Genomic DNA, 17,532 nt, shown 5'->3' with positions numbered 1-17,532 from the left:
CAGTCTTCCTACAGCCATGTTGATTCTCCTGCTACCAAGGAAAACTTTTTTTCATCCAGATCTGTTGATTACTCCCCCATGCATCAGCACTGCCGCTCTTCAATAAGTCCATTTGGTTACTTCACCACCCCGAATGGCCACACATCCTCCATCCTGCCTTGCCAGTCTTCTTCCACTACCAGCGCGAATGACAGCCCAGCCACTTACCCTTCTAGCCAAGCCTCCGTCAGCCCTACGGGCCATAACTCTAACTTCGCCAGGAGAAAACTCGACTCCTTCAATACATATCCTTCCCAGTCCACTCGCAGCTTCGACACAGATGCTGCAGATTCTCGCCGCTGTTACGATGAGATAGGAACACAAACGTCCCCTGTCCCAGTTCTGACGCTACATGAACGTATTCAGCCTCATAGTTGTTACGATCAAGTGGCAAATTCATCAGGTACGCCAGAACCCATAACGTCCCCTGTCCCAGTTCTGACGCTACACGAACGTATTCAGCCTCATAGTTGTTACAATCAAGTGGCAAATTCATCAGGTACGCCAGAACCCATAACGTCCCCTGTCCCAGTTCTGACGCTACACGAACGTATTCAGCCTCATAGTTGTTACAATCAAGTGGCAAATTCATCAGGTACGCCAGAACCCATGATGTTGAATTTTACACCAGCATTGAGGAACTGTCCCCTCAAGGTGTGTGAAGGGTCCTCCAACCCAGATAACAATGATCCCACACCACCATGTCCCAAAGGAAAGCAGCCCCCAAAGTTCGGTCGCATCAGGCTTCGCGACACTAGATGCTGCGCTCTGTCTCGCGTCCTGGAAGATAGGCATCTTCCAAATTTCAGTCGAAAAAGATGCATCTTGCACCGTAGCTCTCCCTACCAGTATTCTGCTGTCGGGCATTTCTGCCCTCCGTTCACACACCTTCGTCGAAAACCTCGGGTCTCTTCACCAGTGTCTAATGAAAGCCCTCTTCCTCCTCCACTTTCCCTTCCTTCTCCCGTCAGCCACCGATCTGATTACTCGTCTACACCGTCCACATCCAGAACAGAAGATTATGTCGGTGTCCAGCCGTTCACACGCAGCAACCACTCTGCTTTCACCGATGACTCCACAGGGCCATCCTAGTTCATTATCGACGAATTATAACCAGCCGAACGTGTTTACATGTAGTACCACAACTGCACCGTCTTCTTCACACACTGACGCACTCCAAATCTCCGTCGTCTCCGAAATGTTCCGTCGCTCGACACAATCCAAGTTCACCAAGTTGGCTCACTCCCTCCTTCGAGCCAGCTCTCCTCTTTCCAGTCCCCAGGAAAGTAGTAACTAGGTGATTCAACCAGTCAGTGGTGGACACATTAAGCCAAACATCAGCAGCGTCAGTGACCACACTAACGCTCCTGGTGACATCAGTGGCCAGAACAAAACCAGGCAGTCGAGATCACCAGTCTCCAAAGCCGATCGTAGAGTCGCATGCATGCAGTATGGCGCGAGATTTGCTACTAATGAGCATCTTAACCAACGCCCTACAATGCCATCGAGGCAATCAAACCTTCCGGTGCCCTGAGTGCGGCTGTGCTTACTCTCAGCGTTTACATCTAGAGAGGCACATCGCCACTAGCCATACAAGTCAGAATAAACGGCGTCAGTAGTGGACATTTTTTTTTTTCTTTTTGTAGATGGTCTAAGATAATATAAAATATTTCTCGGTTAGTATGACGGTCCCACTTGCTATCGTTTTGTCCTTTTTTTTTTATTCAATGACAGGCGTTTCCCCTGGTTATAACATTGTTCTTGAGTGAGTCTGGAGTGGGAGGTACGATTGGCTGTTTAGCAAGGCTTGCATGTGTGAAGATATTATGGTCATGACTACGTATAAGTCCCAGGGGCCACCTGCCTGACCAGAATAGGTTGATGAGGGGACGTTTCAATGGACGAGACAAACGAGTAGACAACACCTAGATAACAGAATGTTCTTCAGATCCGCAAATTCTATTTGCTCTTGGGAAGTGTCTGTCTACGAAGCTATTTCTTGGTCCCGTGATACAAGACTGTTGTACGTGTCTGTTGACGATCTATTTCTTCTTGAACTTTGAATGTCGTCAGCCATATCATCCTCATTTGTCTGGGATTATCTGCTGTCGTTTTCTGATCAGGCATCTCCCACAAGTATACATTTCTTAACTCTACTGTTAATCAACAAGGTAGTAATGCGGAGTTATTACTGAAGTTATGCTATCTAATCCTATGTATGTGTGTGAAGTTGATATTTTAAAAGTTAAGGTTGTAAATGCATCGAGAATAGCTTAAAGCAGCTTTTTTGGCTTAGTCTTTTTTTTAATCTTTTTACGTATCTATTCCCACTCAACACTTGAAAATGATACAGAATGTCAGGAGGATAGATAAGGTCCTACACTTTTTTTTTTCTTTGGCGTTTGATGGACAGAGTCCCTTCTGCGTGTTGTAGGCCAATGCATCTTGGAGAGGGACAACTACTGGCTCTAGTCTCTTGGAGGGAGAGGGTGAGGAGGAGCGGAAGCTTCATCAAAGGTCGTGACATTTGTTCGTCAATCCTAGTGGCTGCTCCTTGGATTTTATGCCCTAGAGTACCTGCGTCTGCAGTCCGTCGTGTGAATACTTTTTCTGTATCGTATTAGGCTAGCGTGATTATTCCCTGATAACGTAAGGTTTCGTCAATGCTCTTCAGTATGGATCATGCAGTTACTGTATTCCTTGAATTAGCAACTGTTAGGAAGAAACTGATTCTTGTTTTTTTTTTTGTCTTTTTGTTTTCTAGATCTCTCGTCTTTGGTTATTTCATCTCGTTACTGTTTTTTTCTTTCTGCGCATGTGTTTCTACAGCAGTAGTGGACACCACGACTAGTGTATCTATGTGATGCATAATGACTCGTAGAGCAGAGGAACTGTATGACGTAGACTTCTCAGGACCCTCTTATCATGACTGGTTAAACGATGATGGTGCTTGGTTAACGATGATGGTGCTTGGTTAACGATGATGGTGCTTGGTTAACGATGATGGTGCTTGGTTAACGATGATGGTGCTTGGTTAAACGATGATGGTGCTCGGTTAACGATGATGGTGCTTGCTTAAACGATGATGGTGCTTGGTTAACGATGATGGTTCTTGGTTAACGATGATGGTGCTTGGTTAACGATGATGGTGCTCGGTTAACGATGATGGTGCTTGGTTAACGATGATGGTGCTTGGTTAACCGATGATGGTGTTTGGTTAAACGATGATGGTGCTTGGTTAACGATGATAGTGCTTGGTTAACGATGATGGTGCTTGGTTAACGATGATGGTGCTTGGTTAACGATGATGGTGTTTGGTAGGTTAAATGTGTTTGCTGTGACAGCCAACGATACATTGGTTCCATTGTATATAATCGTTGTATTTTAAAAGCTGGTATTTGCATAAAGTGGACAAAGAATTCTCGCTGTCTCGTAAAGTTAGTCGAGAGATATTTCGGATATTTTTGTTTTTAATGTCTGTTGATATTTCGGATCACCCGTTGGTCAAATTGTGAAGCTAGTCTCTGTCGTTCTGGCATTCATAATAGTTTTATTATTGCTAATTATATATGACGATAGATTTCTGACATACCAACTCGCATTTCCATGCAATTTATTGTTTTACGTGATTAAATGAGACTGATGGTGTCGCCGTTTACAAATGGGACGGTGAAATTATCTATATAATTCGGATTGTCGATCAACACGTATCACATGCGTCATCATGGTGTCATGTTCTAATAATCAAATTATAATGTATATATGTTCTTTTTAATCTTGATTTCTGTATCAACATTCATGTTATCCTATGTGATTTTCTTTTTATATATCATATGTGCAACATTTTGTCGATTAAATGTTACTGTCCTATTTTATCTATTTATTTTTCTCTCTCCCCCCTTTTAGAGTTGAGAGACTTTGGGTGTGTGTGAGTGAGTGCTGACGCAGGAGTGGAAACTCCCAGAAGATGATGACTGGACCAGTGTCTTAACCAAGGTTAGACATTTATTTCTGGTTTGAAGAATAGAATGTTCAGTTGCTGAGAGTATGAATATGATGCCATCAAAGATTGAAAGTGTCATCCTTTTGCCCCTTAGATGATTTGTATACAAATCTTAAGACCTACGGAAGGGGATGGTTATATTACTTGAGTCAGCATATGATTTTTACACAGACACACACACACACACACATATATATATATATATATATATATATATATATATATATATATATATATATATATATTGGAAAGGATCACAATTTTGCGCGTGATCAAGATATTCCTATGAGTCCACGGGAACTTTTCATGTTTCATTTTCCCCTTGGACTCATAGGAATATATATATATATATATATATATATATATATATATATATATATATATATATATATATATATATGATGAGGCATGCATGATACAATCCAATTCCCTCATGCGAGAGTTCAAAATTCCCAGACATACCTTGTTAAACCCGCATAATCAGACATTCCATCTTTCCCTCGCAGGATTTTCAATGCTTTATAACGTGTCAAGATTCTGTCACATAATCACACCTCGAGATCTGAATGAAGTTTTCGAAAGGAATTTTGGGATGAAGATGGAGAGAAGATTAAAGCTAAGAAACTTAGAATTCCATTTTTTTTTTTACTATTTCTATATTTTGCGGTGCTAAAGATATTTTCTTTAATTGACATTAACTTTGAGAGATTCTCGGTGACTATTACGTGCTTCGGGCTGGTAGTGGAGGGGCTGCTACTGCTGCTAAGTACCCCTGTAATTCGTCTTATACCGACGCCCTCAAACAACCTTCCTCCGACTTATGTTCGTAGACGTTTTCGTCAAGTCTTCCACCAAGCCTGATTAATGTAGTGATCCTCAAAAAAAAAAAAAAAATGGGTTCAAGCAATATATTTCACTTTGTATTGATTTCATGGGTTTATCACAACATATCTTTTTTTTTTTCTTCTTCAGCTTTCTGAAACTACTGATGAAACGCACCAGGCTATCGGTATGTTCGGGAAGGCCTCGGATGTGAATAGATGTTTAAAAAAAGACGGACGTACACAATGTCACTTTCGTCAGGGATAGGCGACGTGTTATGAGAAGAGTAGTAGTTGTATCAACTTGACGACCGCGAAATATACCATAGCCCATCATCTATGTCTGGCCATGTACGTATAGGAAACGGTTCGAGGCATAGCTAAGAGAATCGATGACCATAAAAAGCTGGTATACATCACTATAGAACATCGAATGCGCTTGTTCTTCACATAGACCAATCTAGACACCTACCATGGTGGCGAGAGGCTGAAATAATGATAATTGAGGAAACAAACGCTGCCCACATAGGCTTAAGGAAAGGTGATCAACAAGCGAAAATGTTTCGTGTGTTGGACTAGAAGGCAGCGCAAATATTGCGTATGTGTGTGTGTGTGTGTGTGTGTGTGTGTGTGTGGACTTTTTTTTTTTTTTTTTTTGTGGTGGGGAGATAGAAGGAGCAAGAGACGTGGGTAGGATCTAGACGGCCGACTTGGAACCTATTCCGGCGTCAAGTGAGGTCACGGAGTGACCGGTAACGGATTATGAAGGGTCGGGGGATCAAGGCAATGAGGTGGTGGGGACACGGGGATGACCACGGGGAGGTCTCGCCCATGCAACGTCGAGGACACAGCCTGACGGGCATGTATGGTGGTGGTGTATGCTGTTGTTCTCCCACCTCTGTTGTCTAGTTACAATCTGAGTTCAGTCTTTACTACTGATGCAATTACTAGGTTCTTCATTTTCCTCGAAGAAGGCTTCAGCGTGAGGCGAGACGTTGGAGAGATAAAACCCGAAGGCTTTTGCTACACACACACACACACAATATATATATATATATATATATATATATATATATATATATATATATATATATATATGGAATTGCTCCTAAAAACAATAATCACGTTCACCATTTTAATGGTACACGATATTGCAATACGCTGAATGAGCTTCATACATTTGTACTAACGAATCACAAACGTTTATAGCCTATATATTTTTTTTTTAGGCTGGTGGTGGGTAGATGGGAGGGGAGGGGGAGAATTCATTCCTTCTACATAGAAAATCTCCATCTATATATGGGATAGTTTCTTAAAAAATGTTTTTCAGATTTTCGTAGATTGATCATATGTGATGATTAGGTCCATAATTAGAACGATCGTATCTTTTATCCCTAATCTTGACCTATAGTGTTACTAGACGAGAGTTCAATGTTAAATGAATGCAGAGGAGCTTAGTTAGACCCGGTGATTAATAAAGTAAATTGTAGAATAACATGAATATATGATAATTTATAGTACTTCCACCATCAGCCTCATCTATATTCATATAAAGAAAATTTTCATTTACTATATTCATGAAAATGGAATTATTGATAGTACCTCCATAATCAGCGTCATTCACACACACACACACACACACACACACACACACACACACACACACACATATATATATTTTTTATATTATTTCTATTATACTTTGTCGCTGTCTCCCGCGTTTGCGAGGTAGCGCAAGGAAACAGACGAAAGAAATGGCCCCCCCCCCCATACACATGTATATACATACGTCCACACACGCAAATATACATACCTACACAGCTTTCCATGGTTTACCCCAGACGCTTCACATGCCTTGCTTCAATCCACTGACAGCACGTCAACCCCGGTATACCACATCGCTCCAATTCACTCTATTCCTTGCGCTCCTTTCACCCTCCTGCATGTTCAGGCCCCGATCACACAAAATCTTTTTCACTCCATCTTTCCACCTCCAATTTGGTCTCCCTCTTCTTGTTCCCTCCACCTCCGACACATATATCCTCTTGGTCAATCTTTCCTCACTCATCCTCTCCATGTGCCCAAACCACTTCAAAACACCCTCTTCTGCTCTCTCAACCACGCTCTTTTTATTTCCACACATCTCTCTTACCCTTACGTTACTCACTCGATCAAACCACCTCACACCACACATTGTCCTCAAACATCTCATTTCCAGCACATCCATCCTCCTGCGCACAACTCTATCCATAGCCCACGCCTCGCAACCATACAACATTGTTGGAACCACTATTCCTTCAAACATACCCATTTTTGCTTTCCGAGATTCTTCAAGGCCCCCAGGATTTTCGCCCCCTCCCCCACCCTATGATCCACTTCCGCTTCCATGGTTCCATCCGCTGCCAGATCCACTCCCAGATATCTAAAACACTTCACTTCCTCCAGTTTTTCTCCATTCAAACTCACCTCGCAATTGACTTGACCCTCAACCCTACTGTACCTAATAACCTTGCTCTTATTCACATTTACTCTTAACTTTCTTCTTCCACACACTTTTCCAAACTCAGTCACCAGCTTCTGCAGTTATATATATATATATATATATATATATATATATATATATATATATATATATATATATATATATATATATATATATATACGATACACGAATAAAGTGCATATGAACGTGCACCTTCATAGAACATACAAACCTCAAACAGCCAGGATCGATATATATATATATATATATATATATATATATATATATATATATATATATATATATATATATATATATATATATAATATGACAATTTTCATTTAGTCACAATATCAATTAAAGGTGATGTCAAGTGGCTCACTTTTGAAATGAAGGCAGATGAAAGAATAGACACATCTTTTCGGTATATATATATACGATACACGAATAAAGTGACCACTGCCTTTCTCGTGACAGTCGGCCCCTCCTTACCTCACCCTTGAGGATTCCTGGGATTTTTCACTGGAGGATTTAACCACTGGAATTATGTCCCTCCACCGTAACCAGAATGGGCAATGCGGCCGTGAAGAATTGTGAAAAAAAGGAGAAAGGTTTAGGTACATCCCATCTTTCTATTTTTTTTTTTAATTTCAATGCATTTTTTAATCGTTTTTTATAGCACTGGATACATTCATAAGCCTCTTTGCTTGTATTGTCTAACTGCTCGGTTAGATGTGCTAGTTAGTTAGCTGCTATATACTCTACCACAAATAGAAACCCTGTGGTTCATTTCTTCGTAGAATCTAAAGTTTTTCGGGGGAAAAGAAAATAAGGAAAACGTAAAGAACGTAGCTAACTGTCTGGTTAACGAAGTGTTTAAAGAAACACTTCAGTTAAACTTGTCATGTTGTATGCTGACTGCTGGAACACCCACCTACCCACTCACCCACACGTCCGTCCGTCACATTGATTCAAAAGTCTCGAGGATTTTGATGGTGGTCGACTGACCGTGTGGTCATTGGGGAAGGAGGGAGGGAGGTGGTTGTGTGTGTGTGTGTGTTGGGTGTGTGTGTGTGGGTTGTGTTGGGGGGTTGATTGGGCATTGGGGAAATACGTGGCTTTACTCCCCCCCCTCCCTCCCCACCTGCCAGGTTTACGGGGAGAGAGTGAAGGAGGAGGAGGAGAGGAAGCCGGTAGCGCAACTGACGTGTTCGTCTCCATGATGCAATAAACATTTCTGTGGGACGCGTTTAAGCATATCATTGCTTCAGGAAATTATAATGAGCTGGTAAGGTGACCTTGCTTCTCTTTTTGATCACCTCGATTTTATTTTTCGGAATATATTACCATTCCTCTATGCCTCGTGTGGTGTGTACCCTATCTTTCATGACGTAGGCACCTTGCCAAGTGTAGATTACCTTCAAATGTGATCTACTTTATATTTATCTTTTCTTGTCATTGCTTCCTAGTGGACACGCTCTTGAGTCAGAAATGATAGTAGGATATTAAGGTGGATATATGACATTAGGTAAATATATGGATATATTATTAGATATATAGGGAATATTAAGTGTTTATCCAACCGGATATTACGACATCATGTCATATAAACTATTGCCTGTGCCGCTTTCTAAGGCCGTGTGACAACTTCAAAATTCTTTTCTGTTGATTCCAGCGTTTATCTAATACGATTTTCTTAGACGAAAACCTTCACCTTGATGTTAATGTAGGAATGTATGCATATTAAAGAGTCGGTCCGTTATATTAGATTGATTTTACTTGATTCTGTGTCCTTAAGACGAGAGACGGTACTGTCTTAACGGCTTGAAACCCTGGCGGTAGATGCCAATTTCGAGAACGTACCCAATTTATGTTTCACTCTGGAGAGTGGGGTCGTCATTTCAAAGAAAATTGGTGATAAACATAGTGAATCGTAGGGAAATGTGAGGAGTCATCACACTATTAGTAATATTCCTTCATTAGCTAAGTCCAGTAATTAAATGTATGGTAAACCCTTGATAAGAGAACTGTGACCAAGTGATGTCAGTGATACGGTCCACATAAGATTCCTTCAGACGTACACATAGGCCTATTTGTTCGAATTGTGATGTCAGTTCATGGATTTTAGTTACGGTATAGTTTCTTATCACTTGGTATATATTCATATCTCATGTGAAGCAAACGACGGTGGGGAGAGTATGGTACATCTGGCAAGGAAGGAAGAAGAAAAGAAAAAAAAAAATGACCTGCGTTGACCTGACTTGACCCAGGTAGCCATGGAGTGGGGGGTTAAGGTTGGGGGTAACTTGGGGGATGTGGGTGGGGTAGGGGGTTGGGTTGACACACCGATTGGTCAGACGGGGGTATGAAAAAGGTCAAGTAGGAGGTCACGGGCCATAGTCGTCAGACATACGTTGGTCGTGTGAGATGTGGGACGCATCTGCTCTTCCTCACCAACTCGCATGACGGGTGTAGTCTTCGTGTGGACACTCGACCACAGTGTTCTACAGAAGATGACCTGTCCCACAGTTGAGACCATGAGGCTCTCAGGATAACAACCGATACCATGAGTGGCAACGAGATCCCTGCTGATGACCTGCGCAGGAGGACTGAAGGGGAAGATCACTTGCACGACAACCTCCAAAGCACAGGGCAGCAGCACTGGTCAGCAGTGTACATCAAGGAGGAGTTGATGTCGTCGCCAGAGGAGGCCCAGAACACCAACGGCTTGATCGACCCTCTGAAAGTGGTCAAGCAAGAAGTCGGCGTTGTGAACGAACTCGCCAGAAGCAGTGATCTCAACATGCCGCCCATGACCCGCCTCCATACCACAGGTTAGTGTACTTTTAAATGTTTTGATTTACAGTGCTGGCTTGAAGTGTGATGTGGTGCTCGTACGAAGAAAGTGTTAAAGATGTTAGCGTCCTAGTAATTACGTCTGAAAGTGACTTACCTCGCTTGTGTGTCAAATGAAATTGTCATTCTTTTACATTATAAAGTGATATACCTTCGAGCCCCATTTGTATGTATTTCGCTTTGCGTCTTTTTTTTTTTTGATAATCAACGTAACTCTTTTGGAAGTTCTAAAAATAGTTCTTGACGAAACGATAACATTACGACCACAAAATTAAGTAATTGGATTCATAATGAATAGATTCTAGATGATTCATGTGCTCCCAGAAGTAACAAGAACACGGTTCTTATCTCTAGCATGTAAGACATATTTCATTATACTGGTATAATGGTGCATAATGGGTCATATTGGCAGGGGGTCTGCGCTTTTCATATCAGTGGCAATATTCACGTTAAATTCATTTGTGGGCTCTTGCGTTACTACGAGTCTTTAAACGATCATTTAAAAAACGCCATTCCGCTATAGACAACGTTTTTATATATGAATTTGTCTCAAGAGCATTTTAAGGATATACATTTCTTTCTTGTCGATCAAAGTTTAATGTTCAGGATAGTGTTACAATGGTATGTTGGCTTCCCGCCCGACATCGATCATTCATTCCATGTGTGAAGTCAAGCTTCGGATATTTGAGTCTTTGCGATATATTCATCATGTTTGTTTCTTAAACGTCACTTGACGATTTTACTGCCATGATTTATATCTATTTTTTTTTTTGCTACACCGGATTGTATTACTCATGTGCTTCGTTTTCATTAAGTAACAAAAATAAAAAAAGAAATTGCACATCTATTTTCGGACGTATAGTTCCAGTCTGCGGGGAGGAAGGGCGAAATGGGGTGGGCGGTAGCGTCCTATCCTTGGTGTGTGTGTGTGGTGGTGGGAGGGCGCTGGGTCAAGACGGAGCGGGGCTGGCAGGGTCAAGACGGAGCGGGGCTGGCTGGGTCAAGACGGAGCGGGGCTGGCTGGGTCAAGGGCGTTGTTTCGACATTCTTCGCGCGGCTGACGGCCTCCATATTTAGAACAGTTACTGCCCACACCAGGTGTAGATTTTTAGGTTACTACTATTTTTTTTTTTTGAAGGGGTGACTCGTTCATGATATACCTTTGCATACGTATGAATTTGTTAGTGCAGCATCAACTAAATTATAGATATCGCGTTTCAATGGAGTTTCTTCAACAATATTACTTCTATTCAGACATGTTTTTGCATAGTTATAGCACTTGGGGGGGAAAAAATCATAATCATTTTAACGGAAGGTTTTAACGTGATGGTATAATGTCCATTGCCTTTGCGTTTTTGTAGATAGTGGCGCCGGGCGACAGCTGAGCGAAAGCAACAGCTGGTTGAGGGAGGTAATGGCGGAAGTTCGAGCGACGCTATGCGAACCCGACGGCGAAGCCACCTTCATGGCCTCGGGCGGTGGCGACCCGCGGTACTCGAACAACACACACTGTGAGCACACGATTTCTAAATGTACCTGTCTATATCTCTTGTGTGCCTGTCCTTTTTTTTTTTTCCTTATATGAACATTTTGAATGTGCAGGGCAACTGAATAGCAAGTGCTCGCTGTCTTCTTTAATGGGAGTTGGATCGTGGGCACGAAGGGTCTTGGGATATGTTGAAATGGTGATGTCCAGAGTCCCAGAGAGAGAGAGAGAGAGAGAGAGAGAGAGAGAGAGAGAGAGAGAGAGAGAGAGAGAGAGAGAGAGAGAGAGAGAGAGACCCGTTTGTGTGGGGATTGTGGTGGATTCTGGTGAGTGTATGTCTGGTGGGTTGGTTGATGCTGAGATGGAGGGCGGTTGTCAAGTGCTTGACGGGTTATTTTGAGGTGTTGTTGTCAGTTGTATATTTGTAAGGGGAGGGGGAATGGGGTTGGGGGAGATGTGAGAGTTGGGGTTACTGAAGTATCGAGGCGGCATGGGTAAGTTTTTTATTTCGACTTGGGAGTTGGTTAGTTCTTAAGCAGTTTGGGTTGGGGGGTGCTGTTGCATAGAATTGAATGCCAGCCATGTTGAGGTGGGACTGTTAGGAGGATCTTTGTTTCATTGTGAAGGTGTTGAGTGTGTGTGTTTGCTAGGCAGCCAGTGATTGTTTTGAGTTCACAATTTTGTGTGGTTTGCAGTACCACATAATGTATTCGCTTGACTTTGGGACATGTATACATTGTAGCTTTTGCGTTTAGGTCATTGTTCAATACTGCTTTAAGATAATTTTCTTTTTCTCCCAATATCAAGCACTTTACATGTCAGTGTTGAATTTCATATGCCATTTTTTTGTCCACTTTGGTGCTTTATGGTTGACAGAGATACAGAATCTTCCCCTGAATGTATTTTCATATCTTAACAAATTTTCTATTTCTGTCAGTAACACCCGTCTAAATCATCAATATATAGCCCCAATTCTAATTGGTACCTACTTATGCTAACTATATGATTCATGACGAACTCTGTCAAATGTGAAGTGAGTTAAATAATCTTATCCAAGAAAGCTTACACAGTCTTCCCAAGAACTAGGGGTGTTGCATATGTGTTACACTAACAACCTTACGAGCAGCTATTTCATATTTTCAGACATTGTTTTCCTCAGGTAAAGCGTACTTCCTTCACTGATTTCACTTTTAATGTGCCACCTGACCTGGTCCACGAGCCTTGCATTTACCCTACTCGCCACACTGTCCAGGGTATACAACCACAATGGCATCACTCGTTATCAAAAACAGGGACAACTCTCCTTCCTCCCTACCCACGCATACGCCTTACTCTCCCGTTAAAAAATGCCTTACTTTCATTCAGTTACTTGTCCTTTCCTCCAGCTATCCTCAGCACGTTTCACAATGTTTCTGTCACTCCTATCATGCTTTCTCTACACAAGTGAATGAAATGTAATCTTTATCTTTTATCATTAATTTCTCGCTCACATTTTTCACAGAAATCACCTCACCTGAAACCATATTGCTCATCCCAGTCATATATTCTTAGCCACCGCCACCCGACACGCCTCACCAAGTATATTCAGCTCCATAATTCGAACACTTTTCCATCCTTGCCTGTACACAGAGGCACTACAATCACACCTCCACTTCTCAGGCATCCATATGCTGAACAGCTTAACTAACTAATCAAAACTATCCACACCCCATTTTCTTGAGAAACTACCTTGTAGTTTCAACCACTCCTGTTAATTTCCTCCATCTTGTATAGGGACTTTAATGCATCTTTTCACTACCCTATTTGCCATGACTCGCTTCACGCGCAACCTACGTCACAAACACCAAATTCGCCTTCCTTTCACTGCTCTTCAAAATACTTTACACCTTTATCAGATTTTTTGTTACAATGTTCTAACCTATCATCTCTGTCTACAACCTTCTACTTCCATATCTATTACTTTTTGTTTAATCCACTGACTTCGAAAAGGAATCTGTTGTTGCTAATATAATCGCCCCTATGTATCTCAGGTAAGAGAAGTGTTTTAATGGTCATTTCTTTCCTACAGACTCGACACAGTACAACGGCTTGCTGTATATGGACGACAAGACTGTTAATGGGTACAACAGCATCGACAACCTGCATTACCCTAATGTCACCCATAATACCCAACCGTCCACGAGCTCCGGCAGCGCATATCGTGACAGCCCATCTTGTCCTACATCCATTAGTCCCTCTAATGGCAATAACATTAGCCCGACTACCCACCCTCCTCCTAGCCCCTCTCCTTTCTTCAGCATCCACTCGAATGGTCACTACCCTTCTCCTAGCCCTGCTAATTACACCAGCACAAGTCCAGTAGGTCAGACTCCTACTAGTCCGATTCCTTACAACAGCGGTAACACGACGACTGGCCCTGCTTCTTCAAGCCGTGCTGTCAACGTCTCCCCTGTCAGCCCCGAACCGTGCGTTTCCATCATCTTTGGGGCCCAAGCGTCGAAGGACCCCAACAGTACCATCCCCCAGTCCTCTGGCAGTGCTCCTTTGTCAACTTTTAACCCTGTCACAGAGCTTATAATACCAGATGCTTACTTTCATGAATCAATGCAGCAACAAGGACCATCTGCGTACCACTCGGTGCCCGTCCCACAAGGTCAGTCATCCGATTGCTTCAGCCAAGGGCCAATGGCATCAACAAATGTAGAAGGCAAGACTAGCACTTATCACACACCCTCGCCTACAAACAGTTCTCCCTTAGTACGCCAGGTTTCTGCTGGTCCAAGTGGCGGGTCACCATCGCAGAAACGTCGCAGCGCAAGTTGTTCTTCAGCATATAACAACTCTAGGGCTGGGCTGATCCGAAATGGTCGTAAACGATACGGCTCGCAAGTGAGCTCTTTGGCTCCATATTCGATCGAAGGGACCATGCTTCCTCTTTACACACCACCTCATAACAAATACATCCTCCCCTCTACATTAGCGTCTGCCAATGAGCCTCTTCTGTCCTTCAACCAAACTCACCTTCCCTCACCGTACAGCAACACTGAAACTTTTCCTCCCCTCAGTCAACCGCAACGTTCCTCCTTGTACAGTCCACCTCCATACACATTGCCTAAGACGGAAGAAAATTCCAGTTTCCCGCCATATATTCTTCCTCCTAGCAATAAGATTACCCTCACCGGTGACTCCTCTCCGCAGACATACACCCACCTCGGTCCACAGTCTTACATGACTAATTCAACACCACCATCCTTAAGCAATCAACCTGACTTCCCTCTCTACACAAATGCCCCACCTGTCACATTCTCGGGCACATCTCAGCTTTCTGTTCATTCCCAAATGTCTTCCCACTCTTCTTCCTCCTCCCCTGTGCTCCCTCCGTTCACCAGCATAAACTCCGCGCCCCCTGTGGCCTCCACTTCCTCTCTCGCCTTAAACCAAGACAGTGGAAACCAGGTGATTGAACTAGTCAATGGAGACGTAACGTCAAATACGCTTTTTTGGGGTGACAATAGCAACACGAACATCGCTGCTGGCACCAGTGACCAAAACGCCACACGACGGACTCCTTCGCGGATCTTCAGCTGTGCACTTCAAGCCACTTGCAGCCGCTGTGGAGTCAGATTCGCCTCTTCTGGACATCTGAAGCGGCATCTTCAGTCCCACGGTTCCAACCGGCGGTTCAAATGCCATCTCTGTGACTGTGCCTATAGTCGGCAGGATAACCTTAAGAAGCACTTGTTGGCAGCCCATGGGGTTAGCCAAATCAGGAACAATTAGTTCAGAGTAAGGTCGCTGGAGCAAGCGAGAACCCCTTCTTCCTACCGTTTTTTTTTTCTTCAAGTGACCAGAGCTCACCTGCTCAGTCTAATAAGCCATGTATTCGTGTAAATAGATGATACCTACACCTTAGCTTATGTAGGTAGATGATCATTGCTTATGATGAAACAGAGTGATGGGGACCTCACTCTCCCAACTAAGACTTTTCAAGAAGAAAATTTAAGGACGAGAGAGAGACATAGAGTACAAAATCAATCCAGATTTGACAAGTGATGCGACTTAAGTTTCGTTGTATTGCCTTATGTTCTCTTTTGCCGTTTCCTAGCCCTTTCATACGGGACTTACGATACACTGAGCTGAGTGGAAACTTTTTGTGTTTATTCATCATTATCAGGGTCACAATAATAATAATAATAATCAGAAAATCAGCTATAGCCAAAGTTTGAATTGAGTGTGTGGTATTTACCTGGCAAGAACACTTGTGTTCGCGAGTGAGGATTTGAGTGACATGATTGAGTAACGAATTACACGTGTACCGATACTTGAGCTATGGCAAAATGTAAGTTCTAGTGGCCAGTCTTTTAAGGAGTAAAAGTAAGATTGAATACATTCTAAGGGTTAATAGTTTGAAGTGGGTATATGCAGCACATGAAACGAGCTGCTTTTCGATTCATTCATTAAAGGACGTGTTCGTGAGTGAACCTTCTCTTTGTTTGGTCCATGAGAACGAGATATTGCCATGATTTTGTGGCCTCTTGAACTCGCATGTTGTTAATGCTGTTACCATACTACCGTTGTCTTTGTTGAATGTCTGTTGATCTTCGTCTATCATCACATGTTTCCCCATTTCGTATGAATGGAATTTGCAGCCCAATTGTGCAGGATGTATTGTTATGCACTAATCCTTACGTTGTATTATATTGCTAGAATATTCATCAGACATACTGAATACTGTGGATTTGTGAATGTTTCGACTACATAACTGAGTAATTTGATGATGACTTGACCCAATCTTTTTATGCATGTTTGTCCCCCTATGATTAATTTGATGATGACCTAATCTTTTTATGCGTGTTTGTCTCCCTATGATTAATTTGATGATGACCTAATCTTTTTATGCGTGTTTGTCCCCCTATGATTAATTTGATGACCTAATCTTTTTATGCGTGTTTGTCCCCCTATGATTAATTTGATGACCTAATCATTTTATGCGTGTTTGTCCCCCTATGATTAATTTGATGACCTAATCTTTTTATGCGTGTTTGTCCCCTATGATCAATTTGATGACTTGACCTAATCATTTTATGCATGTTTGTCCCCCTATGAGGCATCGCGATACAGAAAGTCATTTGTGTAAAGATTAATGTTTTAAAAGTTGTATGTTGTTGTCCAAGAGACAGGTTTTCCCTGTTACCGGATAAAGCCCCTTCACCGACTGGTTTGCTGGCAAACACTTATGCCAGCTCCCTGTGTAGGAGGGAGCTACAGGAGTCTTAATGATTAACGACTGGGTTTTAGAGCCAGCCAGGTAACTTTTGACTTTATCCTCCTGGATGGAGGTAACTCCCAGAGCCATCCAGTCTCCTGGAAAGGAGCAGGCAGGCAGGCACTGGGAGCTAGCTTGTAAACCACAGGGGATACATCCACCTGGATTGGGGGACAACTTAGCCAGCCAACCTCTTGGATAGGAGTAGGCCAGTCCCTCCACTTGAGGGAGGGGGTGGAGGAACTGGTCTAAGCTACTGGTTATTGTTGTACTCCTTCAGTTCATGTAGGATGATCTCTTAATTATAAAAGCTAAAAAAAAAAGAGCATGCAATATGTTTTATATAATGAATGGCCTCTCATTTACGAGTTTCATATGATTTTGTAGAAGTGAACTCTTGTTTTGATGACATGGTAGGATAAGATTTCTAATCTACATCATCCTCGCTGTATTTCTTGTATTAATTGTCTTGTGAAGCGATGGATATTGTCTTTTTGTGTACGGCTTTTTATCTTTGGATATCTATCTGCCTTTTTAACGTGCCTCCTTGTATGTGTGTGTAAAATATCCTTCAGATTA

At 42.4% G+C, this 17,532-nt stretch overlaps 1 protein-coding gene across 8 annotated transcripts in view; it reads left to right on the top strand.

The window, feature by feature from the left end:
* LOC139752093 (uncharacterized) overlaps positions 1-16,405 on the top strand; it is a 30,842-nt gene extending 14,437 nt beyond the window's left edge. For 2 of the 8 annotated variants that reach the window (XM_071667957.1, XM_071667958.1), the window contains exons 2-5: positions 3,946-4,035; positions 9,875-10,179; positions 11,563-11,712; positions 13,756-16,405. In XM_071667957.1, coding sequence (XP_071524058.1) covers positions 9,912-10,179; positions 11,563-11,712; positions 13,756-15,467 — 2,130 coding nt within the window. In that variant the 5' untranslated portion in view covers positions 3,946-4,035; positions 9,875-9,911 and the 3' untranslated portion in view covers positions 15,468-16,405. Of the gene's footprint in view, positions 1-258; positions 443-3,945; positions 4,036-8,478; positions 8,634-9,687; positions 10,180-11,562; positions 11,713-13,755 lie in introns of those variants that run through there. The other 6 variants (XM_071667960.1, XM_071667959.1, XM_071667956.1 and 3 more) reach the window with 6 other exon arrangements.
* Positions 16,406-17,532: the final 1,127 nt, after the last annotated feature.

Source organism: Panulirus ornatus, chromosome 12 (assembly GCF_036320965.1).
Source record: "Panulirus ornatus isolate Po-2019 chromosome 12, ASM3632096v1, whole genome shotgun sequence".
Taxonomy (NCBI): Eukaryota; Metazoa; Arthropoda; class Malacostraca; order Decapoda; family Palinuridae; genus Panulirus; species Panulirus ornatus.
Note: the sequence above shows the minus strand (reverse complement) of the source record. Positions and strands in the feature narration are given on the sequence as shown.